This window comes from Pezoporus wallicus, unplaced genomic scaffold, assembly GCF_028554395.1.
Source record: "Pezoporus wallicus isolate ANWC-B61680 ecotype Strahan unplaced genomic scaffold, APGP_CSIRO_Pwel_v1 contig_7613, whole genome shotgun sequence".
Classification (NCBI taxonomy): domain Eukaryota; kingdom Metazoa; phylum Chordata; class Aves; order Psittaciformes; family Psittacidae; genus Pezoporus; species Pezoporus wallicus.
This window is the reverse complement of record NW_026638362.1, coordinates 249182-276286: the sequence shown is the minus strand read 5'-3', so window position 1 is coordinate 276286 and position 27105 is coordinate 249182. Positions and strand designations below refer to the sequence as shown.

The 27105-nt window shown below is 44.0% G+C and overlaps 1 protein-coding gene across 1 annotated transcript; it reads left to right on the top strand.

Moving 5' to 3' along the window:
* The first annotated feature begins 21484 nt into the window (after positions 1-21484).
* Positions 21485-26356, top strand: TOPORS (TOP1 binding arginine/serine rich protein, E3 ubiquitin ligase). Its single transcript, XM_057410560.1, has 2 exons — positions 21485-21640; positions 23317-26356. Exons 1-2 carry the CDS (start codon positions 21485-21487, stop codon positions 26293-26295), a joined length of 3135 nt encoding a protein of 1044 aa, XP_057266543.1. The 3' UTR covers positions 26296-26356.
* Positions 26357-27105: the final 749 nt, after the last annotated feature.

Genomic DNA, 27105 nt, shown 5'->3' with positions numbered 1-27105 from the left:
GGCATATGTTGTTCTGAATACCTGACAGGGCTGATGTAAATAGTTATGTCTGGGTTGCTTAACAGACCTGTGACACCTATGTGTTAGCTGTTGTTCATCTATAGTAAAAAGGGGTTTTAAAAATGCAGAGAGTTAGTGTAGAAGAGAAGCCTACAACTGCTGTAGTGCCTGTTCTGTATTTTGAAAATGTTTTTACTTCTGCTTTTGTGGCCAGGTACTTGATGTGATAATTGCAGCAGGAACGCGCTGCTTTGATGCCGTTGGTCCCAAACTCATGGTCTGGTGTGATTCCCATGGTTTGCAAAATCAGCTGCAGTGCTCATGCCTGACCCTTGAAGTAGACCAGAGATAGCTGTCCCATCAAGTGCTCACTTCGTGTGAGTGGAGAGGTTTCCTGGCCTTAAACAGCTTTGGAAAGCTTGCCTCTGTCATAATCACATAAGGCTGCTTCAGCATTAGGGCTGAAAGGCACAGGCTCTTGCTTTTGTAGTTTGAACAACTGAAAAGCAGTGTGCTGCCCAATATAATGTACCAGCTGCTTCATGAGTCCTAAGCATCACTGACGCAGCAGCAAACAGCATGAGAACTGCAACAAGAGAGGATCTCAAGAAAATAAAGCTGAGTACGTGAATGCTCAGAGGGGGTATATTTCTTTACCATATGCTTTGCTGTCTGACCTTCAGGAATCCTCTTGTACAAGCAGTGGGATTTCCAGTTGTGTGTGTCAACCTCCAGCATCTGCACGAGGGCCCATTTGTTTTTTGGAGCTGCAGTAGGCCAGGATAATCCACACTTGTGTCTCTTCTGCACCTGTGGATGTACTTATCTTTCAGCCCATGAGCGACTCAGTTCACCTTCCTGAAGGATTTCCGTTGTCAGCTTCTGGTCAGGCTGGCTTCGGCAGGTGGAGCAGCTCTGTGAGGAGATGATTCAGGGCAGGGTGTCCCGCATCGATCTGTCTCTGATGTCTGTCAGGGTCTCACTCAGTGCCGGTTTGCAGTTTCCTTCCTGCACGGCTGACAGAGATAGCTGTCTCAACAGTGATTCCGGCATCCTCTGGCCACAGTGTGAAGTGCTGAGCACGGTCTGCAGCCAGGGAGTGGTGTGTAGCCGGCCACCAGAGAGCTGTGTGTGCTGCCCGCATCAGCCAGCTCAAGTTTCATCTGAGCTCACACACACATTCAGCACATGCTCTTCCTGGGGAAAGGCTGTCAGCCCTGAAACATTGCTTCCTCCAAGCTATTGACTTCCGAGGTGTGACGTGGAACAACTGACTCAAGGCTAGAGAGCCATTAGGGGAAAAAAGCCATTAGGAAAGCAGGTTTCATTTCACAGGTGTAACTGGGCAGATTGACTCTCTTCAGAGTTCCTCAAGAAAAAAAGTTGGAATCAAACTCTATTTTGCTTCATCTGCCTGTCTTCATAAACACATCTGCATGGTGTTTGGGTACCATGAAGTTGGAAAGTTAAAATGTTTCTGATTTCTTGGCACTAGGGATGTGGTCTGTTTGCTCTTGCTGAGCTCTGCTTCAGCATCCCAAGAGGTGCACTTCTCAGGACCAGAAGCACATTTCCCGGCCAGAAAGCCAGCTGGCCAAGCTGAAGTTTGGCTGACTGCACACATGGTCAGGTCCTGGTCAGCTCCTGGTCAGGTCCTTTGCTGGTAGCAGTGGTTGTGAAGGAAGCTGGAGACAAAGACCTGCCCCTTCTTTCCCTGGAGAGATGCTGCATTGCACTGCATTGCAGCTGCACAGAGAGTCTTGTACCTCCTTGATCCTGATTCTGACCTTGACCCCTGCCTCTGATCCCAGTCCTGACCCACACATGATGCTTGCTATCCTGGTACCTACTAGTGAGGTCCCTGCTCTGCTATTGCCTGCCCTGTTATTGCACCCTGCTCCCTGCTCACCCTGCTTTGTTGGCCCTCACTGCTCCCTGGCTCCATTTTCTTTCCCACCTGATCCATAATAGGTTTGATACCTCCATGCATACCCCAAGAACCTCTTGAAAGTCTCTCACAGTGGAAGCAACCCAGTGATCTCTCAGCATCCCTAGTCTCTATGACATGCTGTTGAGGTTTAACCCCAGCTGTCAACTAAGCTCCAGGCAGCTGCTCACTCACTCCTGACTGTAGGATGCAAAAGAGAATTGGAAGGGTAAAAGTAAGAAAACCTGTGGGTTGAGATGCAAACAGTTTAATAGGTAAAGCAGCACCACACACACCAGCAAAGCAGAACAAGGAATTCATTCACCACTTCCCACAGTCAGGCAGGTGTTCATCCATCTCCAGGAAAGCAGGGCTCCACCATGTGTAGCAGTTATTTGGGAAGACAAACTTATCACTCCAAACATCCATCCCTTCCTTCTTCTTCCCCCAGCGTTATATGCTAAGCATGACACCATATGGTGTGGGATATCCCTTGGGTCAGCTGGGGTCAGCTGTAACTGCTGCTGCGTCCCATCCCAACTCTCTGTGCATCCCCAGCCTGCTCGCTGGTGGGGTGAGTGCAGAGCAGAAAAGGCCTTGGTTCTGTGTAAACGCTGCTCAGCAGCAACTAAAACATCCCTGTGTTATCAGTGCTGTTTCTATCACAGATCCAAACCATAGCCCCATACTAGCTGTTATGGAGAAAATGAACCCTATCCCAGCCAAAACCATCACACAGCCTGTCCTCTCCACCTTGCTGTTAGATGCCTGCATAAATGATAACAACGTTTTGCACATAACCTCAAACCTTTTTAGACAGGTGCCTCACCTGGGCTGAGGTCTTATTTAGTGCCTCTGTATGGGTGTGCACCTTGCTAACAGTGGGCTGTGAGGCTGTTCCTGCTGGCCTCCTCCACACAGCATGGGTACCAGGTGGCTGGTGCCCAGAGGAGCTGCTGAGGGCTTAGTTTTGGGTTACAGGCTGCTCAGACAGAGTTTAATTTACTCTTTACCTTGTGCCAGATAGGGAATCCCTGTGGGGAGCAGACACTGGAACCAGTCTTTCTCCTGGGCCAAGGGTGTGGGGATATTAAATTGCCATTTTCAGGATGATCTCCTGCCTCTGTGCAATAGTCACAGGAGTCCAGTGGAGATGCAGCTCCCCTTGGCCTCTTCCTCACCTTTCCCACTCTGTTGTCTTGGTTTCCTTTATCTCCCTGTCCCCTTCTTTCTCGTTATGACACAAACCCATATGGCTTCAACAGAATACCATTAACCTGCAACTCTACAGAAGGCTGATGCTTTCTTAAAAACATGCCACTTTCTATTTTTACCCTCTCTGAACAATAGGCACTTCAGACCAAGCTGAGGAGGTCTGTCCTGCTGCTGTGCACTCATCTCAGCTGCTGTTTTCCTGCACAAGTCTTACCCTTCTGGGGTGGCTTGGACTCCAGATTGTGTCTGGAGCTCTGTTACAAGTTTGTTAATGGGTAGGAGGAAACTCATGTTTTCAGATATGCATATACAACTAAGGATGATGGGAAATCTAAAATATATTATGGGGTTTTCTGTTTCTGTATTTCAAATTCCCTCTTCTCCCTTCCATCCACTTTTTCTCCTTTTGCATTCACAAATGCTGCAAGAAGTGAGATCACTTGCCTTACAACATTATGAATGTGATGTGGTACAACACGAGCGTGGTTGTGCTCCCCTCCCAGTGCATTGTAAGTCTGCCTTGTTCACATGTTTGGGTTTGATTTTTTTTTTAAGTGGGAATCTGATAACAGTTTGTATCATAAGGGGAAAAAAAAGAAAAAAAAAAAGTACTCTTGATTTTTGTCTCTCTCAACCTAGGCTGCATTTTCCTCATTTAATGTCTGGATAAGCACATACTTGCTGCATTTGTTTCATGTTGCTTTGCTCCATGATAATGATATCTTTTATGTAGTACTTGGTCATATAAACCAGGGTGGAGGGAGAGGTGTAATTTCTTTTACCTTGTAGGCTAATTGCAAGCCATCTCAGCCATTGTGCTTGCAGCCAGTTTAATCACTTGTCCATTGTAGGCACTGAAGGACAAACACTTCAATGGGAAGAACATGGAGCTTCAAAGCTATTTGTAAACTACATTGTTGTGAATATCAAAAGTTATTTTGCTTGAAAATTAAAAAGAAGTCTATCACTGTAGGATCTAGCCGGACACCTAACTTTCCAAACTCCAGGAATTCTGATAATTAAAAATTTAAATTAAAATCAGACTTTGAAACCTTTGTCCCCAAGTTTCACCTTTAAGGGCCTTCTTAGCTTCTGGATTGTACTAAAACAGGGGAAGTTCAGGTTAGATTTAAGGAGGAAGTTCTTTACAGTGAGGGTGCTGAGGCACAGGAACAGGTTGATACGCAGATAGACTTCACAACTCGTTAAAGTTGTAAAGCAGGTATGCTTTTATTCAGCGCTGAGACGCATGCAGGATAGCTCCTCCAAAGGCATGCGTACCTCAGTGTTGTTTCTCTCTACATTTATTCTCTAAAGTTATATATATTCATAAGGTTGCACAATATGCCTCTACATATTCATGTCCTATCCCTGATTCGTATTATAATGAGCTAGAAGGTCCTTTGGCCTGCGCAGTACCCCCCTGGTCATGAGTGAGGGTCTCAAGATGAAGTAAATGAGTCTTCCTCTTGTGAGTAGGGGTCTTCAAGATGAAGTAAATGAGTAAATGAGTCTTCCTTGAGCCTGAACTTTTCACCTCTAGCCACCTCTAGCTGTCACGCATGCTCTTTAGGAGTCTGGTCAAAGTCCAAACCACAAAGCTGGTCTTCACTGGAGCTAAGTAACTGTTCCTCCCCCTTATCAGTCTGTTTCTTCCCCTTATCAGACTGTTTCTCCCCCTTATCAATAGCCTATTGTCCTGGTACCGCATGGCAAGCTTGACAGGTATTTGCAAACAATGTTTTCTGTTAAACAGGCAAAATTCCTTTATCCCCCCTTGTATGACCCCCTTGTAAGCTGGTCAACCCTTTGCATCAAGGTTGCCCAAAGAAGGGGTGAATGCTCTATAGCTGGCATGTTCAAGGCCAGAGTTTTGTATGAGGCACCCCTGCCCATGGCACGGGGTTGGAACTAGATGATTTTAAGGGCCTTTCCAACCCTTTTAATCCCTTTCAACTATTCTATGATTCTGCGTACTGGTGTGGCTCTTTCACTTGGGTGTTCAGATGCTGAAGCAGAGGAACATAAGGCATAGAACCTCATGGAGTGTTTAAAATATTTCCAGTGAAAGTTGCTTACATAACTGAAATGTATATAATCAATGCGGTTCATGCCTTGCAGCATCAGCCTGCCTTTTAGAACTCGCCACAGTTACAGACCATGCTGTCTCCCAAAACCAGGCTGCTCCAAATTGGCTGCTTAGATATCTACAAAATTAACTAAATGGGTGGCATATCTCTGCTGATTTTCTGGAAATACTCTGTGCTGCTAGAAAGCTGCAGTGGAACCTCATATTTTATTGTAATTTATTTCTGTCATGGCCTAATCATTCACAGATAAGTAAGAAAAAAGCTTCTCTTTTTCTTTCTCCAGCTGCAACATCAGGTAACATGCACCAAAATCTGCATTTCCACTGCATACAAGGAGCAGGGGGGAAGTCCCCTTTGCTGTGCAAAGGGCTCAGCTGTCATGGAAGCAAGGCAGGATGTAACCACGCACCTTTGTTATTCTCTCCCTGGTGCATCCTTTTTATAAGGAGCTGCTATTACAGTCATGTATCACTTCAAATCCTGCTTGCAGATGTTATTTCACAGCTTTTGATTTTTTTTTTTACTATGAGATAATCAAGACATAAAGACAGATAATTTTAGGGTGGATCTGGCTAAGGCTTCTGGTAAAATTTTTGTGCCTTTTGTATTTCTGTACAAATGTGCAGTTAATTCTTCAGTACAGAGTTCTTCTCTTGCCTAAGGATCTCACTCCAGTTCCTGCAGTCCCAAGGATGGAGCTCTTTTACTGACTTCACCCCATAAGGAAAAGCATGGTGTCTCAGTATTGTTCATGACTGCCATGCAGCTTCTATTCCAAGGCCCCGTGTTTCTGCACTCAGGGCTGTGTGCTCTGAACATGCTGTATTCAAGCACCTGACGTTGTCCAGGATCACATAAGCTGGTGCCTTGTAAGTTTTAAAATGCCCTCTCAAATGGTACTGCAAGGAGCCTTGCAAGTACCGTCTTGTTAGCTTCCCTCCCTGAGGAGGATGGAGTAATCACTGGTTTTATTCCTCTCCTTTTGAAGCAATAGGCACAGTCCTTGTGCAGGTAGGCTGGAAGCTGAGATATTATGACCTAAAAGGACAATCTGAATAAAATTCTTGGACGGTGAAAAATTCCCTATGCATGGTTTAATGTAGTTTAGTGAGTGTGGAAGGTTTTCACTGCTGTCCTTGCCTGTCTTTGCAAACTCATGATTTCTTTTTTATTTCCTTATCAGGATAGTTGCTCTTGCTCTTTCCTCCCACCTTCCTGCTTTTTTATATGGCTGCTGCTCCTGGTGAGGCTTGTGTCTACTTTAATGCAGTCCATGCTGTCTTGCAGTTCAAAACTGTCTTTGGTCTTGAGCAGAGCAGAACCGAAAGCAAAGCATGCTGCAGTCACAGAACAATATGTCTCATGGAGCAGCTTTGATATAAGAACCTTGGTTTCTCACTTTGCTTAACAACTTCTGTTTCAGACTGTTTTGACCCAATTTATCCAGGGTTTGAGAACACATTGCCTGCTTTACTTGGTGTCTATTCAGTGATTTCCGCTTGACCTTTCCTGTTTATCTTGCTCCTTTGTGATCAGACAACCAAAGGGCCTGTGTTGAATGCGTTTAAGGCAGCAGGTTGCTAATGCTGTCACTCTTCAGCCAGTGCATATGCATCCCTACAGCAGTTGTGAGAAATGATGGGAGGATGTACAGCTTGCTGGTAGAAGGAAGCTGATCTCAGAACCCAGTGGCTTTGCACAGGAGAATCTGTGCCAGGGAATATTAAATATTACTCCATGTCCAGAAATAAACCTCTGTGGATAGTATCATGCTGAAAGGTATTTGTCAGTATCTTCCCTTCCAGTTGTTACTCAGAGAACTCCTCAAGGCCAGCATGTAATTTTGCAAACATTCAATCCCTTCTGTAAGTGACTACATGCTGTACATACCTTGTCTTTTTGATTATGATGTTGGTCTGGATTATATATGTTGTTTCACATCTAGGAGACCAAATCTGTATGATTTTACTTAGAGAATAATAAATTTTGACGTTAAAGAATAATTCTATTTTAAAGTCTATTTTATTTTGTCCTTTCCACCCAGAACATGGTTATTTTAAAAGTAAAATAGCTCATTAGATTATAGGGACTGGGTGGCTAAAAGGAGCAGTTTTAGAAGCTAAACCTTTTCCTTCCAGGTTGCTAATTCAATTCCCATTTGCATGTTAGTTAGCAATGTTGCTGTCTGACAGCTACCTGCAGCTCCCCTCAAAACGAGGTGGTGGTTTAAGTCCAGTCCTTGAGGCCGAAGAGAAACTGAGGGAAAGCAAAAAGAAAAAAAAAAAAGCCCTTCTAATTTCCCCTGTAGGTTGGGACCATGTGGGCACTCTTGGCTGAGTACTTAGAACAGAGATGGGAGATACACATGTGGTACTCACTACCTGGGAAGGCTCATTATCTCAGTGAATAAACTCATCCTGTCTTTTGTCCTTCGCAGGTCAGGATGTGACTCATGCTCTAAAGTGCTTCTCAGCAAGGATGACCTGCCTAGCCGAATGGTAATCTTAAGTGTGGTGGGTGTTCAGTGCTTTCTGTTAGCTGAGAGATGTGTACCTGGTTGCACAATTTTCTCTGAAAAGACGCTTGTTTACAGAAGCCAGCAGTTTCTGCAAAAATGCGTGCTATTATTTTGACATTTCTGAAAGTACTTACATTTTCCATGTATAACACACTTCAGGGCTTTGCAGGAATAAGGAAACAAAAATTTGACCTCAGTTGATTCAGCTCCTATGTTGGCAGAGGCACTATGAGATTTGTAAAATGATACAGTGCTAATGTGGTACCATTATAAGTCCAATGTGTTACCTTCAGATCTTGCCTGATTGCTGATTTCAAAACTTGATTTCAAGTTACTAAAAATCTGCATAGGCCCTCTAGGAGATGAGAAGATTGGAAAGGAAGGATTAGAATGGGCAACACAGGGAAAATAACCAATGATGCCTGAGTTCCAGAGAATAGAAACTTCCCTGGAAAAACATCTTTTGAATCACTTACAGTTACAGCTGCCCACTGATAACCCCAGGGCCAGGTTAAGACATTAGATTAAGCCTATCAGGTGTGCTGAATGACACAATCTATCTGATTTAATAGGTTGCTTCAATAGCTATTATAACTGATGCGAATTAATCACTTCAGTGCATGACTGAATCTCGTTGTCTGGTTGCCTCATCTGGCAGAAGGTACAGCCTGGAAGATCAGCTCAGCAAGAAAGACTGAGCGATTGGAAAGCGCCTTTTCTGAGGCAGAGACGTGGTTCTGCTTCAATATTAATGTGTTCATTTTTTCTCTAATTCATAAGAGTGTTAGCAGATGCTGCCCAGTCTTCAGTGACAAACAAAATCAGAGTTTGTTACAGTGCTGGTCTCCTCTGGGTGAAAAAAACCATCTCACATAGACTTTGCCCATCTCCTCACTCTTGTGTCCTCACAAGTTTTATTTAGAGATACACAATTCACATGCCAGCTGTCTTTGCGAATGGTTAGTGGCAAATGCAACTCACCCCAGATAAGCACTCCTGATATCTCCTTTGTATACCAGCTCTGTTCTCACACAGGAAAAGCCAAACATGGCATCTCTTGTGGGCATAGAAGTATTTGGGAAAAGAGGGATCCACAGTGTCGGGAAGGAAAAGGGTGGGATGAGACCAAGAAGCTAAGAACATGCCTTTTTGTTCAACTTACAGTCCTTCTATAGCATCAGCAGACCCTGATGAAAGCGTAAAATAATGAAGGAGGTTGATTTTTGCACTGTCAGTTCAGCCTCTGTTCAGGAAGCTGAACATGTTCTATAAAATATGCCTGTGTGGGTACTTAAGCCCTTGGGCTTGGCTAGTGCTAAAAGATACCTTCTTGATTCTTTCTTACCCTTGTTCTCATTATAAAGTAACTGATAAGTTTCTTTTTGAACAATGAAACTCACCTGATAATTTTGCAGTATTTGGACAGCTTTGCTGCGTGTTGCTTTTTTTCAAGGTCAATAGGAGGATATGAAGTTCACTGACTGATGCTTAACTCTCAGGGAGAGTCACCAGAATCACCAAGAAGGCAAACTAGAGAGCTAAATTGCTGATTATAATTTATATGTCAAATATTCTTCTCAAAAACAAAAGGCATTAGCATTAACAGGAAAATGTCTGCACTCTCACACCATGCATAGGTTAAATTCTGCGTTGGTCTCTTTCTCTTTACATACTCAGTTTAATAAAGGCTATTGTTAAGGTTAATTAGATAAGTTTCACACATCTTGGAAGCCACTGAAAGATGAAAAGCAGCAAAGAGATGAGATGCTCAGGAGAACCTTGCTTTCCATTTCTGGTTTTAAAGTTGCCCCATCCCATTGCCATCTCTCTGCCTTATGTTCCTTCTGAAAAATTCATTAATTCAAATAACTTTTTTGGTAAAAGCTTTTGTTTCAGAAGACAAAATCTCCACACTAGCCTGTGCAAGTAGCCCATGATCTTTGCCTGTCACAATATTTGACAGTTTCTGTACCTGCAGTTTCTGTACCTGCAATGCTACATAGTTTCAGGGAGAAAAAGTACAGATTATGGCCCAAACTCAGACACATATTTTCCTACCACTGCTTAAACTGAAATCACTGACAGACTTTGGAATTAGCATTGCTCTGGTGTAGCAAGATTTCCTTATAGCTCTTGCCTTTGGAAGTCTGTAATCTCATGCAGGCATCAATTTATGCTGATGATTTATTCTTCATTCATATTTTTAAGCTACTCCCAAAAATTAGAGAAGAAAGCAATAATTCACTAAGCTGCCTCCCATAAGCCTGCTGAGGTTGGACTGTGGGTGAAAACCACGACACCAGGTCATCCAGTAAAAATTAGGCGATCTGGGATGTGGTGGGAAACCTAGATGGCTAATTTAAGAGAGATACCTAACTCTTGGATGGCTTATTTTTGAGATGCTGTGCCTGCCTTTGTTTTCATGTTAGCCTAATTAGTTTCATACCACATTAATTCAATTTATCCATGCAAGTATGAGAGGAGAATCAAGTCTTTAAATAGGTAAAGATCTGCAAACAGAAAGTATAAAGTAGGTGTGATGTTGTGGCTTTCAATTGCTGTGTTTGTTCTGTGTGCTGCTTGAATGCTTCATTGAAGAGTTTTAATAGCAGTAAAAGGCATCATCAGCTCTGTTAAGAGTGAGGCTAAATATGATGACTACTGCAATGTAGAGCAAAGAGTTTGTGGCCTCTGTCCTTCTTACTTGCATTTTAAAGCTTTTCCTTTACTATTTTCAGAAGAACAGTGTGTGAACTTAGCAAAAAACTGACTTCAGTTTGAGTTTTTAAATTCAAATTTGTGTCAAGATGTGCTTAAGCTTATTATAAATGCAGCAAAGTAAGGAACATTTTTTTTCCTAATTCTTTTCAAAGGCCTGACTCTATGTGTGCTGAGCTGATCATGTCAGGAAAGAGAGTCAAACTTCAGTTGGTGGAGGTGGCCTCATTTTCTCAGGAGCAAGTGGTTTCAGAAATCTCTACTAGTGCATTTTGTCCCCTGGCAGCAATGGGGACACATGCCTGATTTAATGCTGATAGTTTTCTACATTTATATGCATACCATCAGTCTTACTCTCTTTATTTGGGCCCTTCACACAACACTAGCAGGGAAAGAAGAACTTCTTTTAGTGAAAAATGTGATTGTGAAAATGTAAACTATCATCAGGCTGCAGGCACAGCTTGCTGTCTTCTAAAGCTAATTGTAACTCACTTTTACTTAGCACTTGGCATTATCCATTTAATTCAGTCCTGGAGTTTTATACAGGTTTCTAATGCATCACTTACAGAGTTTCATTATCTGACTTCAACAGCAAAACAACACAGGTGAGCTTTGTTTAACTCAAAGGAAGCAATAAAGGAACATATGCTTATTAAGCAATAATGGAGGAATCCTACTAAGCTATTTCTAACATTGTTTCCCAATCTAGAAATATGCATTCTTCAAATGAGTATTTGGCAGTCTTTTCCCAGAAGAAGCCAGTTAATTAATACTAATTGATAATTAATGTGGCTGAGAGAGATATGTTGGCCAATGACAGATTGCAGTATAAGCAAAGTAGTTTTGAGGCGTAGCTGTGTATCTTTCTTCCTATTGGATAAAGACTTCCTAATTTGAATTTATCTAAAGAGAAATTAACAGAGCATTAAATATACTTATTCACAGACTGTGGGTGAATCTTGCACAGAAAACATAACCAGAAATTTTTTACCAAAGTCCACTGAGACCTCTGTTAAGAAATGGTGTTTCTGAGCTTTTGAGAAAATTTAAAATTTGAGAAAACTTTAAAATATATTTATTATTCATTCAAATGAAGACCTAGTGATCTGAGATACAACCACATTATAAAACATGTTAAATTGCATATATATACATAGACTCTGTTCTAATACATATTAATATACCCCACTGTATCTGGAAAAATAATGAAATAGTTGTTTCTGAATTTTCAACTATGTGCTAATATTTATGGTAAAACCCTCCTTTTATCCAGAAATAAAATTCCCTGTGCAGTACTTTTTTTCTTTTCTTTCTTTTTTTTTTTTTTTGGTTGTTGTTTTTTATTTGTTTGTTTTTTGTTTGTTTTTTTTTGCTGGAAGGAAGAATTAATGCACCATTCAGAAAGAAACAATCTCTGCGAGGAAAGATGCAAATCAATCATCTGTGAGTGGCTGATGTCCCCATGCAGCCACTTGTGCTGGGCAGCCTACAGGGGATTGAAGAATACCCCTCTCTACCACTCCGCTTCATCCTGAGGAAGGCAGTTTGCCGTTGCCTGCTGAATGGACTTTCTCCTCTCCTATCCTGCCCTTCAGACCACAGCTGTCCCTCTGTCTGCATTGCTCTCCAGCATACTCCAGGCTAAAAAAGAAAGGCAAAGAAAATGTTAAAAGAAAAGACTTACCCAGGGCAGAGAGAGCACCTGGAGAGACCAAGGGATGACAGAAATGTCAGTGGTGCAATAATCACCAAAGATTCACAGCCTGCTTAAAAGGACTGTGGAATGAATATTTCCAAGAGATTAAATTTGCTTTTGCTGTGAAGAGAGGTGAGCTGGCACTTGTTAAAACAAAATAAACCTACAGAAGTTCTTGAAGAAAATGAGAAAAATTGTCAGTGGGTTTGGAAAAACAGTCAGACTGGTTTGGGACAGCAGGACAACTCCCCTGCTACAGACTGCTGGTTTGGGAGCAAAAGCTATATAAGCCATGATAAACTGTTCCTGCTCCACTTCTGCTGGGCTCACTGCTGTGAGAGCTGGATGACAGGGTCATGAATACTTGTCTCCTGGACACATGTAATACAAAGAGCTCTTCTGCAGAAAGAGGCAGACAACTGCAGATTTCAATGGAAAAAAAAATATTTCTTCGCTCTTCCAGTTTATTGCAGTCATGGCCATCAAATAGCCACTGCTTCAGGTTTATAAATGTCAGACTCATCACCTTTCAACCTGGGACTGTTCACTGTGACACTACAGGGTTTTTTTTCTGTTAATCTCTACATTGCTCCACTCTCATTGATCTGTAGCCCACCATTCCTATCACAGCTGTGGCTGTACTAGTAGAGTTTCAGAAGGCTTTAGTAAAAACAACATGTTATCTATTTTTTTTTTAAGACTCTTTAAAAGACCCTGTCTGGCCTGGCAAGATGCGATCAGTTGCTGGCTCTCAGCTTGCTTGTGAGCACAGCCAATTTTCTTAGCAGCTCTTCCCTCACCAAATCCTACTCAGGAAAACAGGTACAACTGTAATTACTTTCACTTGTTCCTTTTGCAGCAGCTCTACATAAGACTGTAAATTCCAGGGGATGTATGCTTTTACATGCCCACAAAAGTCTGGGTATCTCAGTGTTACAATTACACATGCTACCAACACAACGGTGCTGACAGACCTCCTTGAAGTCATTACCTGTGCCATGCTTTGGATCAAGGCCGAATGAACAGTAATTATTTGAGATGGGTTTATGATTAAGCTGTGTATTATTTAAGTTTGTTATATCACTAGACCAAATCCCTCAATTCTTTAATGAGGCAAAAACATCCTGGTAGGCTGTGGCAGGGTGCTGCATGTCTGAAGCAAAACATAACAGCATAACTGACTATCTTTTGAATTGACAAGTAACTCTGAATTGGTGCCATTTAATGGCATAGAAAATAGAAACACAACTGAAAAGTTAATATTGTTTAGTTTAGTTCTATTGAGGTGAATTCCCAAACAGCTCCTCTCTAAGGAGAAGAGAACTCAGCATTACCAGGGCAGAGGTTGTCGATTTGAAGTAATGGATTTTCTTCCTTTAATCAGTGATGGAGATGATAATGAACAAATGCATTCAGCTGCAAATTTCACAGAATATGCGGTCCACAAACCTTTAGAATAATGTAAAAATCCAGTCTGAAGCAGGTTGGCTGCAAGCAGAGACAAACTAAATTCCACATGGTGTGAAGATCGTGGGGCCCAGTGCTATGTGTAGTTCTGTAGTTAGAATACAAGCTCTTCTTGAAGTGTACCGTACTTGGGCAAAATGCATCCTTATGGTCCAATCCTGCAAACAGGGTATGTTATATAAATTTAAGATACCCAATTAGAAGGTACTACAAAGTGATACATAAGTACTGATTAATAAATAGCAGCCATGCAAGGATTTTAGTCTGGAGCTGGTTTGTAGCTGGATTGAACTAACTGGCCTCAAGTCCCAATTCTGGAAGTTCAGCATGTGCTTTGTGTGTAAATAGTCCCATTGAAATCAATAGGAACAACTATGGAGGTCATAGCAAGATTCATGTCTGCCACTGATCTGAAGCCTAATGCAGAAATTTATACAGAGAATTGTTTTTTTTTAATTGCATGCTTGCTTTGACATTGATAGAATTATTTGCCTAGGAGAAGTCTCCTCAATTCCTTACCCCTTTCTTGCACTAGAAATATCTTCCTTCCTACTTTCGGCATTGCTACCTGTTGTGAAATGTATTGTCCATCCACAGTTAAGGCTGAAAAATGACAATAGAGAACACGAAGAGCATTATCCTGTGTCTGAAAGCCTCTGTAGAAATGTGGAGTGACAGCAGGAAGATTGCAGCTGATGAAAGAAGATAAAGTATGGCTATTAAGCAGCACAAATAGAAAATTATTTCAATAGTTTGTGTTTAAATCTTTTTTTCCTATATTGCTGGCATTGAACTTTTAGTTCATCATGAAAAAATATATATATATATCACTGTATACATATATATATCACTGTATAAGACCATAGATATGGTCTTAATTACAGTTCATCACTTCATTATTTTAGTAATGTTTGCTAAAACTCTGCTACTTGAATCAGCACAAGGATAGAATCAAAATACTACTTAGAAGAGCAGACTAGGAAAGAACATTAGTATGTTCCGTAAATATATACAGTCTTATTCACTGTAATTAGTAACACACGAAGTGTGAAGGAAATAAATGTTGTCTCTATCTGCCAGCAGTGTTGTGCTCTCAGCTGCTGTTACAATTTCAAAATAATCCTCATCTGAGTGGAAAAGAATTCCTTTTGCTTTTCCTCAGGGTGACTGTAGTCCTCCTGTTCTTCATAGGGATGTCTGCCATGGAGGAAGGAGCTAAAGAAACTTGCTGCATATGTTTTTCCATCTTACCAAGTCCAAAAATCACTTGCAAAGCAATCCAGCAATTCTGCATAGTCACAAAGCTATACCCAGTTAAAATATTATTATTATTAGAAATTGCTACAGCCACAATTGCCAAATGAACCATTAAAAGCAAATCAGACTCACTGAACAGCAATAAAATTCACTAAAAGATGCTTGAGGCAACATATAGACTTTGAAGGTCTTTATCTTTTTAACCATTTGTCTCTTCCAGTATCTGTGGCAGAGCACTCCACCTCTTTTTTAATCTCATCTGAATGTAACCAGCCATTTAAAAAACTGCAACTTCCTTTTAGTGGCAAGCTTATTTGGTGGTGTGTCACCGTTAAATTGGATGACCTACTGACATGCAGAAACATGAAGGCTGGGAGGGAATGCCTTTTTGCTGTTAAAGAAAAGGATATGTTCTTCCTGCTTTAAGAACTCTGCTTAAGTTTTTTTTGTCTATTGCTTTCCCTCATTAACTCTGAGTACTTCTTTTGTGGTTGTTGGTATTGAGTCTGAAGTTTCAGAGATGATGAACCATTTTTTCTTCAGATGACAAAGAAAGGAGGCCCAAAAATTATTTCTGTAAACATTAGAGCCCACTGTGCAAAATACGAACAGTAGCTTGCCTGTGCTGTAAAGCATGTGCCAACACTGCCATCTGGCTTCTGCAAAGGTTTTGTATGCTTTTGCTTCAGTTGCTTGCGTTCATGGGTTACTGTCATAGGTAAATGGGTTACGTTCATGGGTACATGGGAAGCTTTGCCAAGCTTCCCATGGAAAGTCAAGGTCCTGTAGCGTGGCACTCTGTTCTGATACATGCTTTCCTTTCCACAGAAAAGTCGAAGTCGTCTCATCATGTGACAATAAATGGCAGATGACTGCAGTAAACAGCAGCGGAGACCTGAACCGGCAATGCAGCAAGAAAACTGCCAGTCTGTGTTTGCAGATAAGAAACTGAAACATGCCTGTTGAAATGCTCATGGTATTTTTGGCCGCACAACTCAGACAAAATGGTCCTAAGTCTGCTTTCACCCTCTGCTTTTCAGAAAACGTTAACCTGAATAGCTACTCCTGTTCCTGACACACCTAGAAGAAAATAGATGTAAGGAATGTGCATGATGCAAGGAATGGGTCCCATCTCAGTACGCATATAGTACTGAATCATGGAAGGTGTTGTGGTTTAAGCCCAGCTGGCAACTGAGAACCATGCAGCCGCTCACTCGCTTCCCCACCTTTCTCCCCCAGCTCCCGGAGGGATGGGGAGGAGAATCGAAAGAATGTAACTCCCACGGGTTGAGATAAGAACAGTCCAGTAACTAAGGTATAACACAAACCACTGCTGCTACCACCAATAATAATAATGAGAAGGGAAATAACAAGGGAAGAGAATACAACCACTCACCACCTGCCGACCGATACCCAGCCCGACCTGAGTGGTGACCTGGGCCTTCCAAGTAACTGCCGCCAGTTTATATACTGGGCATGATGTGCTGTGGTATGGAATACCTCTTTGGCTAGTTTGGGTCAGGTGTCCTGTCTCTGCCTTCTCCTGGCTTCCCCTCCTCCCAGCTTCCCCTCCTCCCTGGCAGAGCATGAGACTCAGAAAGTCCTTGGTCAGAGTAAACATTACTGAGCAGCAACTAAAAACATTGGTGTTATCAGCGCTGTTCCAGGCCGAAAGTCAAAAACACAGCACTGCACCAGCTACTAAGAAGGAAAAAATTGACTGCTACTGCTGAACCCAGGACAGAAGGGCTACAAAGAAGCTAAGAGAGTGCAATGAAGTTTGAATAGTTAAGGATTTAAAATCCCTATTTTCACAATTTGTGTGGAAGTCCAGGGGTGTAGAGTATGTGAGTGGTGGAAATGCCTTGCAACCTTAGGGGTTGGACTAGGTGATCTTTAAAGGTCCCTTCCAACCCAGATCATTCTGTGAACTGTGAACTGTTCAGTGTTTCTAATCACAAAACACTGGTAATGTCCTTGGTCAGGGTCCTCTGACATGTCGCCCTTCTTTGAGCTCAGTGTTGTGTTCTGCTTTCCTGTGTCTCTTACCCTTATTTTTCTGTCTCATACCATGCATACGTTCTTTTTCATCTTTCCCCATGAAATTTTAGCTTTTGCTTCTTGGTCTGTAACAACCTGGAACCTACTTGTCTCAAGTACTGTCTTTAGGTTTATATGCATTTTATGCCTGGTCACTACTGGGAATTTAAAAGATTCTTAGGTTTCTGTTCACCAGGAACTTGTGTGTATGTACCAGAATCTGTATTTATACAGCTATTAGGTTAAAGGTTGTATTGCATGAATGATAGAGATGATAATGAAAGCATATCATTATTATTAAGCAGGTAGCGGGCTCTATTAAACTCTAGCTTGAGCTTGCATAATTCCTACAGGAATGAAGCAATTATGTTCCAACTTCCTTGCTGGTGTGATTTGGGAGAAACTTATTATCATAGACTATAAATAATATTGATTATTGTCAGTACATTAAAGAGATTTAAAGCCAAATTTAGCCCACACTAACATGCCTGCTAACAATTTTGTTTCCTTTTTTGACTGTTTTCAATAGCCTTCATCAAATAACTCAGCTACAACATTAACTGTCCATACATATTCTTATCAACCTTATAATTAACATGTAACCATGGGTACTGCCTCATGTTAGTGAAGCAAGGATGTATTTGAAGGAGAATCTCTTGTATCTGTTGAAGCAGCTATTACTGTGGCTGAATACCTGGCTGAATCAAGTAATCATTTCATTAAACAAAAATCCTCTTAGCTGTGCTAATCAAAAGCATGCTGATGACAATTTTTCCAAACAATCCCCTGAAACCTACACAAACAAACCAACCACTTCAGGGCTAATAAACCGCTCTTGTTCTGATAAACAAGCTATGCTTTTTTTAAAAGGATTAAAAAGGGAAAAAAGATCTGAGGGGGATTTAATCAGCACTATGAATATATTCCATTAGCCATCTCTGATGGTCACATCTGATTGGTTAATGCTGCCTAAACATAATTATTTGCTGTACTACTTCAGATGTGAAACACATACTTTCTGCACTGCACTGCATCCCTGTGGGTGAGAAGAGGATAATGGATGCTGAGCACTGGGTCCAAGCCCTTCTTGCAGCACCCCAGAACCAAGCTGAGAGTATTTGATTGTGCTTCTTGACTTCCATAAGCAAGCACATGAGCACAAGCTGAGCAAAGAGTTTGAAAGGGAAGGGGACACGACTTCAGAGACAGCTTCAGAGCGGTAGCTTAGCATATTGAGAAATGAGACAACTAGCATCAAAACTGCATAGGAAGTAAATTTTTCATACTGCTATTGACAATACACTGAGCTTATATTCTTTTACTTCTAATGACTAGGTATTTACTAGAGATCTTTAATTATTTTCAATCCACGTCTCAGCATCTTGATCCTGGACAATGATCCTTACAGCCTTGTCTTCAAGGCAATATATTCTGTGCAGAAGAATCAGAGTGAAGATTTACTCCAATGCAGAAAACTGAGATGAATCTAAACCTCAAGTTTCTGGGATTTCTCTGGTTACCTGGAGCTCTTCAGTGCATGTTTTATGACGATTTTAGTGGCACTATGCAGAGACTTTTCTTGTTGAGATGGCAGTTTCAAATTATTAGAATGCACATGATTTTAATTCTTGCTTTCCAGAAAGAGCTACTGTTACTGGGTAGGTAGCAGAGGCAAGCAGAAGGGTGAGAGGTAGAGACAGAAGCTTCAAACTGTCCACCCCACTAGCCTTGAAGGAGGTATTTCCCAACCTCTATGGGGGCTTTGATCCCAGTCCTATGTTACCCAGGAGAAAAAAAGTTACCTCTTGCTGCTAACATCATCCTGATGTGGCTTTGGGCAAACATCAGGTGTAGAGCTGGGAATGTTTCTTAGACCCTAGCCATTAACTCTTGGCATGATGCTGGAGTAGCAGCACAGGAGACAGAAGAGGGAGAAAAGTCAGGGCACAGCAAAGAAAAAGCTCTTGAGACTCTCAGTTTTCTTAATATCCACTGAAACATCACAGAGTTTGCTTGGTTAGCTACAGACCATGCCATAAAAAGAGCAAGTTCTCTTTGTGCCTCCTTGATGTCACTGTGCAAGGTCCTAGTCAACACCAGGGACATTTTCAGGATTTTCATCTCTGTTGTGCGCAGTTGTAGGCTGTGTCTTGGACTTCCAGGGACCAGAGACAACGGGCAGGCAGCTCTTGATACCCCGGAGGCTGCTGGAGAGGCACCCCTGAACACACCAAACAGCAGCTAACCTCAGGGGACAGAAATTCAGCTGGTGCTGCTGCTTCCCAGACGCCTGCTCCGCTTCAGCCTGCAGCACCGGCAAGCAGGCCTGAGAGCAATGCTGGGGAGTATTTTGCCAGCTGGTGGCAGCCTGCAGGTAAATCAGCACTGTTTGTTCATGAACACTGGCTACCCAAGAGGAGCAAAGCAAGAATGCTTTGTGATTTCCATTTTGGTGGCTGCAAAATGACCCTTGGTAGGTTTGCAGCAGAGTGGAGCAACCCTAAACCCTGCAGTGACTGATACGTGCCCCCCTGCAGCTCCAGGAGCATGCCAGTGGTATGCCTGAAACAAAGGTGGAAAATCAGAGAGGCAGGCCAGTGGTCAGAGACCCTTTCTTACAGGCTGTCCAGGCCTGTGCCAGTCATTCCTACTGGTGGTGCCATGCTGCTCGATGTGTTCAGCTAGCCAGGGGGAGAAAAAGGTAACTGTGCCTGGTGACCACTTGAACACCACAGTGGGGACAACAATGCACCAATCCTGAGCTCTTATTGCATGGACAGCAAAGGATGATCCAGCTGCTCAGCTTTGGCTCAGAATAGAAGTTAGTGGAGAGGCTGAGAGCCTCTCTGTCAGAACAGAAACCTTTGTTGGGGCACTGCTGGGTTCTGTGATGATTTTCATGTATTTACAGGATGATGCAGCTACCACGGGAGATGCTAAAAGGCAGTAATCAAACAGTGGGAGATGCTAAAAGGCAGTAATCAAACAGTGTGAGGGTCCTGCTGACCTTCCTCCTGTGCCCCTCCACACTATCCCACAAAGCTGCCAGTGGGAAAAACCCTGCCACTGACCAAGGGACCCCAGGAACCAGGGCCAGGTGTCCTCAGGGGAAAGCTTTCTTCGGGTCCGGGAGGTCTGTGAGTGGAGTGAGATGCTGCTGGGTTGTGCGGGCTATGGGAGAGAGGCTCAGCTGCTAGGACACAATTGGAATTATGCATGCCCCAGGTGCAGCTACTGGGGTAACCAGGGTGCGTAAAGCGGCCAAGTCTTGGCACCAGCACATGAAGGAGGACTGCAGGTCACAGCCCAAGTGCTTGGTGGTGCCTGCTGGGGAGCCAAAGTGATTGCATCTCCCTGAAACAACAGGGAAAAAAGTGTTGGGGTAAGGATATAACTCCTTAACAGGGTGGCCTCGCTGGTGAGGAAGAGGCCCTGGGCCAGGCATGCTATCAGGCACAGATATGCCTGTGCTGGAACCTGATCCAAGGCTGTGGAGCATTTGTTGGGTGTGTTAGTGCATGTTTGTTTATGAGCAGGGAGCTGGACCAGCAGGTGTTGTTGAGCAAAAGGTCATGATAGAGAGCAGCGTTATCAGAGGCACAGAGGCTATGCCACTGCTCAGGGCATCTCCATACCCACATGTGCTTTTACTAGTGAATTTCAATCCTTAAGAGCTGTAGAAGAGAAAAGGGGCATGGCTTGCTCTGTTCATGTTTTATGTGAGTCCTGGGAGTATTACATGCGGTGCTGCGAAAGACAGCACCCTGTCTGTGGCAGTCTCTAGAGCTGGCTGCCTCAGTGTCTTTTCTTTGTGTGAATGGGTACGTCTGTCCCTCACAGATACGCGCCAGTACAAAAAGGAGACATTTTTTTCCCAACAATTGTTTATGCTTTATTTACTTTCTCTTTCTGAAGAAACAGTTATGCATTATTTGCCCAGCTGACCACAGGGCTCCTCCAGCCTTCACCTGGATTCCTCCGTTTCCTCGGAGACAGCGCACGGCTCCCGGGGGCGTCCCGCGAGCTTCGTCATCGCCTAGGGTTTCCTCTGGGCCAGGAGCATACTCTGCAGCTGCCGTTGGGCGGCCACTCGTGCCCCGTACAGAACGAAGCCCCAGGTAAGCATCACCACAGCGGCCAGCACCTGCGGGACAGAGCGCACTGCGCGTTGGCGGCGGCAGCACCAGGACCCCCGTCATCCCCCGAACCCCAGTGTCCGCTACCTCCGCCACGAGGCATACCCAACCCTGCTCACCCCCGGGCGGGAAACCCGCCTGCCTGCCTTCGCCTCCCCTGGGCCTGTCCCCGACCGCGGCACCCACCAGGCGACAGAGCGGGCGCGGATCCCGCCGCCTCGGCACAGCCATCATCGGCCCCGCCCTCGGCCCCGCACCGCGGAGGATGTGATACGACCCTGCCAGCAGGATGTCATCACGTGGTTGGAAGTGACGTCTCAAAGCGGCGCCCGCATTGATGCCGGTGTGCGGGCGGTTCGGCTTTGCGGCGGTAGTGAGGGACGAGCGTTTCCCAACAACGCGGAGTTCGCGCCGCCGCCCATGTCAGAACCGTTCCGGCCGTTGGCCGAGGGCGGCCGCCACCGTGGCTCGCCACCGGGAGGGGAGCGGCGGGAGGCTACCGGCGCCGGACGCTACCGGATGCGCCGCAGACTGAAGACGGCCGCAGCCCGCGCGGGGAGCGAGGGCACAGCAGCGGTGAGTGCGGGCGGCGCAGGGCTATGCCGGTGGGCGGCGGTTGGCGTCGCGCAGCGGGCGGACGGTGGCGCACCGGAGGGCTCGATCCTCTTCCCTCCCGTGGGTGCCCCACGAGTGTCCGTGTTCGTGTGTCTCGTATGCCTGCGTAGTTCACTTCGTGCCCCGTTTCCTGCAGCCGGCTGTGACCTGATCCAGGGCCTGCTGCAAAAGGTGGGCTAATGGGTGTTGATGTAGCGTGGCAACTTACTTCCACTGAGTTATAACTGTAGGATAATGCTGATACCTGAAATAACTTTAAAACAGGTTTACAGCTGACCACTGCCTACAAAGCTTGGCTTGCTTACAAAGCTACTGCACTACAGAGGCAGTGTGTAGCTGGTTATGGGTGTAGCAATGACACTCCAGCTGTAAAAAAAAAAAAACAAAAACAAAAAAAAAAACAAACAAAAAAACTGATTTAGGCTGGAATGCATCCCAGGAAGTTGTCTAGTTCAATAGCCTGTATGTGCTCCAGCATGAGTGCCCAGCAACATATGGGCAAGGAGCGCAGAAACAGTACAGGTCAAGCCGATCTTGCAAACTGGTAGCTGAGTTTGAGAGTGATTACTTGTATTGATTTTTCTTTTTAAAGAACAGAACTAACTGTTCTCGTATTTTCATATGTAGAATCATAGAATAGTTAGGGTTTGAAAGGACCTTAAGGCCATGCAGTTCCAACCCCTCTGCCATGGGCAGGGACACCTCACACTAAAGCGTGTCACCCAAAGCTCTGCCCAGCCAGGCCTTGAGCACCTCCAGGGATGGAGCATTCACAGCTTCCCTGGGCAGCCCATTCCAGTGCCTCACCACCCTCACAGTAAAGAACTTCTTCCTTATATCTAACCTGAACTTCCCTTGTTTAAGTTTGAGCCCATTACCCCTTTTCCTGTCACTACAGTCTCTAATGAATAGTCCCTGCCCAGCATCCTTATAGGCCCTCTTCAGATACTGGAAGGCTGCTATGAGGTCTCCATGCAGCCTTCTGTTCTCCAGGCTGAACAGCCCCAGCTTTCTCAGCCTGTATTCATATGGGTGGTGCTCCAGTCCCCTGATCATCCTCATGGCCCTCCTCTGGACTTGTTCCAACAGTTCCATGTCCTTTTTGTGTTGAGGACACCAGAACTGCACACAGTACTCCAAGTGAGGTCTCATGAGAGCAGAGTAGAGGGGCAAGATCACCTCCTTCGACCTGCTGGTCACGCTCCTTTTGATGCAGACCAGGATACGGTTGGCTTTCTGGGCTGTGAGCTCAGCCTGCTGGGTCATGTTAAGTTTCTCATTAACCAACACCCCATGTAAATGCTGGTATCTTTTGGATGTGTATTTTGGAGGATACAATGTTAATTACAAACTTACTGATCATATCAAAGCAGTATTTATATGCGTGGGGGAGAAGATATTCTTGCCTATTATCTCCATCATGGTTCAAGCTCAGTTTAAAACTTGCAACACTGAAGAGCCAGATCTCACTGTGAAGAGAAGCAGGGCAACACAGTTAGGATGTCCTGCCTCTTTGTTCAGTGTTCACTCAGTGCTAGAGCTTGGTTTTGCCACCTTAAGGGTGGCTATTGTTAGTTTGTTTGTCTAGGCTTTTCATTTTTTGTATGGTATAACAATGATATTTTCTCTCTTTGCAGAGCATGACTTCAGCAGATAAGGAGTTTTCAGGAGATAGCAACTTTTCACCAAAAGCCAGCACAAGCAAGCTGCCCACAGATGCTTCTCCTGACTCTAAATGCCCCATCTGCTTGGATAGATTTGACAATGTTGCATATCTGGATCGCTGTTTGCATAGGTTCTGTTTCCGCTGTGTCCAGGAGTGGTCAAAAAACAAAGCAGAATGCCCCCTCTGCAAGCAACCCTTCTTTTCTATTTTCCATACAATTCGTGCAGAAGATGACTTCAAGGAGTACATACTCAGCCCTCTAGAAAATGGCTCTTTTGCCAGCCCTGATGGCCGGAGATTTCGTTACCGTACCACCTTAACGGGGGATCGTCGCACTGGCCGTTCCCCTTCCCAAAGGACGCTGTCTCCTCCAGATAATTCACTGTTTTCTGAAGGATCCTTTGGCGAACCAGCGCGGCACAGGGATGGAGAGATGCAGCAGATGATAAGGAGGCCAGCCTCAAGGAGGCAGGCTGGCGCAGAGGGCAGAGCTTGGCAGCGGATGCAGGTGGAGGACTTGATCAACTTCCGCAGAGCTCTGTACCGTACTGGTGTGCGTATTCGTAGCATTCAGGATGGTGGCCGCTACAGAGACATTTCAGCAGAGTTTTTCCGCCGCAACCCTGCCTGCCTTCACAGGTTGGTCCCTTGGTTGAAGAGAGAACTTACAGTCCTGTTTGGTACCCATGCATCTTTTATTAGTATTATACAGCACATTATCATGAGCAACGTGACTAAGTATGATCTGGAAAGTCAGGCCTTTGCTGATGAGATAAAGCCATTTTTGTTGGATCGAACTGAACATTTCTTACATGAATTCGTCAGTTTTGCCCGTTGTCCTTTTAACTTAGAAGCATATGATCAACACGCCAATTATGATTGTCCTGCACCATCATACGATGAAGGAAGCCGCTCAGACTTGTCAGTTATTACAATATCTCCAGATACAGCGTATTCTCAAGGCCCAGATAACAGTTTGTCTGTGACTGGTCTCAGCCAGGCCCCCTGGGATGATGAAACTCCAGGGCCTTCCTATTCCATTTCAGAAGAGGTTCCTGTGACTCTGGAGATGTCAGAAAGTTCTGATGAAGGCTCTGCTACAAAGAGTCAAAGAACCAATCTGCAGACTCAGTTACAGGCTAATGCTGACTCCAACGACAGTGATTCTTCCTCGGACAATTGTGTTATTGTTCGGTATGTTAAGCCACTAGCTGAGAGGACACCAGAAGTTGTTGAGCTGTCCTCAGACTCTGAGGAACCCATCAGGGAAGAGAAAAACGAAGATGTAAAGAAACAGCAGCCAGTCCACTGTCGCAGCTGGAGTGATAGTGAACCAAGCAGGAGTTCATCACCACATTCCACAACATACAAGGAGAACGTTGGTAGCTGTAGAAGCTGCTTATCTCCTGAAGTTGAGAAGACAAAAGATGATGATAAGTACAAACATAAGGTAAAAGATCTGACTTCACAGGTCTTAAGTTGGAGCCCCCCTCCAGGGAGTGACACAGTGTGCTCCCCTTGGAATCACAGATTGTCTAGAAAGGGAAAGTCCAGGAGCCCACAGTCCTATTCACGGAACAGTCGTGGCAGTCATGGGCATCGGTCTAGGAGGGAGCATCATAGCAAAAGCCAAACTAAAAGGAGACGATCAAGAAGCAGAGATAGTAGCAAACATAGAAGCAAAAGAAGCAGCAGGAGGTCAAGGGCTCACGAAAGCAAAGTCTCTCTAGAAAGCCAGAGGGGCTCTTTTAGTCATGAGAGCACTCCATCCAGAGAAGTAAGCAGATCACGATCACGTAGCAAAGGCCATGGCAAAAGGAGATCAAGAAGCAGAGACAGTGATCGTTATTATGTAAAAGACAGTTATCAAAGTAGACACCAGTGGGGATATGCTTTCTGTAGTCGAAAGGTGTTTGGAGATGGCTATGAATCCTCCAGCAGGAGAAGGACTCAGTCTAATGATACCTACTCAAGGCAATCTCCTAGTCCAGAATATAGGATACGATCATTTATTGAAAAGGCAGATCCACACAGCCAGAGGGGATTTCGTGAGAGACACTATTACTGTTATGAAAGGTGCAGGTCAAGGAGTCGATCAAGCAACAGGTCAAGGACTCCTCCGAGGGGAACTGAGAGATTGAAAAGTGAAAAACCTGGTGGAAAAAGGAAGTACAAAACTCGCCACCTGGAGAATACATTCACTGAGAGCACAAATCTAGAAAGAGAAAGTGACCCCAAGAAGACTTTCTCAAAATTCAGTGACTGCTACAAAAATGAAGACAGCTTTTCAGACAGTCGAGCAGGCAGCGACATAAAACATAAGAAAAAGAAAAAAAAGATGAGAAGTCCAAGTGTGGAGATTGTCTATGAAGGAAAAGCAACAGAAGCCACAAGGCAACTTAAAAAGAAAAAGAAAAAGCATAAAAAGAAACACCGGAAATGTCGCATGAGTAACTCAACACACTCTTCTCCACCAGTGATAACAATCGATAGTGATAGCAGGGAGCTACAAATTGATGGAAGTTGCAGCAGTATTACTTGGACAGGCACCACTCAGATAAGTGAGAGGGGAAATGAGTCTCCATCTTCTGTTCTGGGAAGGAGAGAATCTGAAGATGTTTACAGAGTTGTTGAGGAAACTGAAGAAGTAGCCAAAAAGTTCAGTATTCCTACCAGAAGGGGAAACTTAGATGGTGACATTAGAAATGCTGAACTTCAAGAAACAACAGCTGATCAGAATCTTACCATGCCAGACACCAGCAGTAGCACCCCTCACACAGAGACTCTAACCAGCTACATTCAAGAAGCACCAGCAGCGCCTTCCAGTCAACTGCCTTCACCCAGGATTTCCTTCCTAGAGAGTCCTGAGAGACAACCATTGATGCTAAGAGTGCTAAAAGGATTTGTCAACAGATCATCTTGGTTTAATTTCCCAGAAGAAAAACTGTAGCACACTTTCCACAGAACACTTCTTAAAGTTCGGTATTTGTTAAAAATGAATTTTTCCTCTTGGGAACAGAAAAACCCACCTTATGTGATTTCTGTTTGTTAAAAGATGTCTGGGAAATGAGTAAAACTTTTGAATGTGTATGTACTATTGAGTCAATAAAGATAGAATATTGCTAGTATGTAACTTTTATGGTTTCTCAGAAGACTGCAAGTTACGATTTTATAAAGCCATCCTGTATTCTTTGTAGTATTAAAATGTATGTACGGAGTATTTCAAAGTTTTGTTTAAAATGAACAGCAAGAGAAGGAGCCCAACCTCTCTGTGCTACTCTTTTAATGTTGGAGTATTCCCATGGGAATTTTTTTTATTTTTTTTTTTTTTAAATCTTTGCATTTCCCTTGTTGTGGTCTGTGTCCTTGTGTCCTATTGCTTTGCTGCTCACAAGGACCCTGTTCTACTCTTCTGTATGCCTTACCACTACGTACTTGGAGACATGTCTTGTCCGTAACCTTGGCAATAAAGCAGCTCCTCCTGAGCTCCTTGCTTTAGGCAGTGTTCACCCATCTTGGCCTACCCTAGTTGTCCTGCTAAATGTATGTGCAAGGCACAAGGCTCATGTGAGGTGTTGCTCTACAGGTTTGGGCCTTCTCAGAGTACACAGCAGTAGCTCTCAGGGCTGACCCAGGATGTTCCCTTTGTTTTGCTGCCTCAATGAGTTTGATGGGTTTGACTTTGGCTAGTTGCCTACGAGATACCCACCAAACTGTTCTGCCACTTCTCCACAGGTTGGAGAATGCTTATGGGTGACAA

Bases quoted from the DNA above. Each gene is read 5' to 3' on its own strand.
- TOPORS (XM_057410560.1), top strand. From the start codon at position 21,485: ATGTCAGAACCGTTCCGGCCGTTGGCCGAGGGCGGCCGCCACCGTGGC. The intron at 21,641-23,316 runs GTGAGTGCGGGC...CTCTCTTTGCAG, and splicing joins GGAGCGAGGGCACAGCAGCG to AGCATGACTTCAGCAGATAA.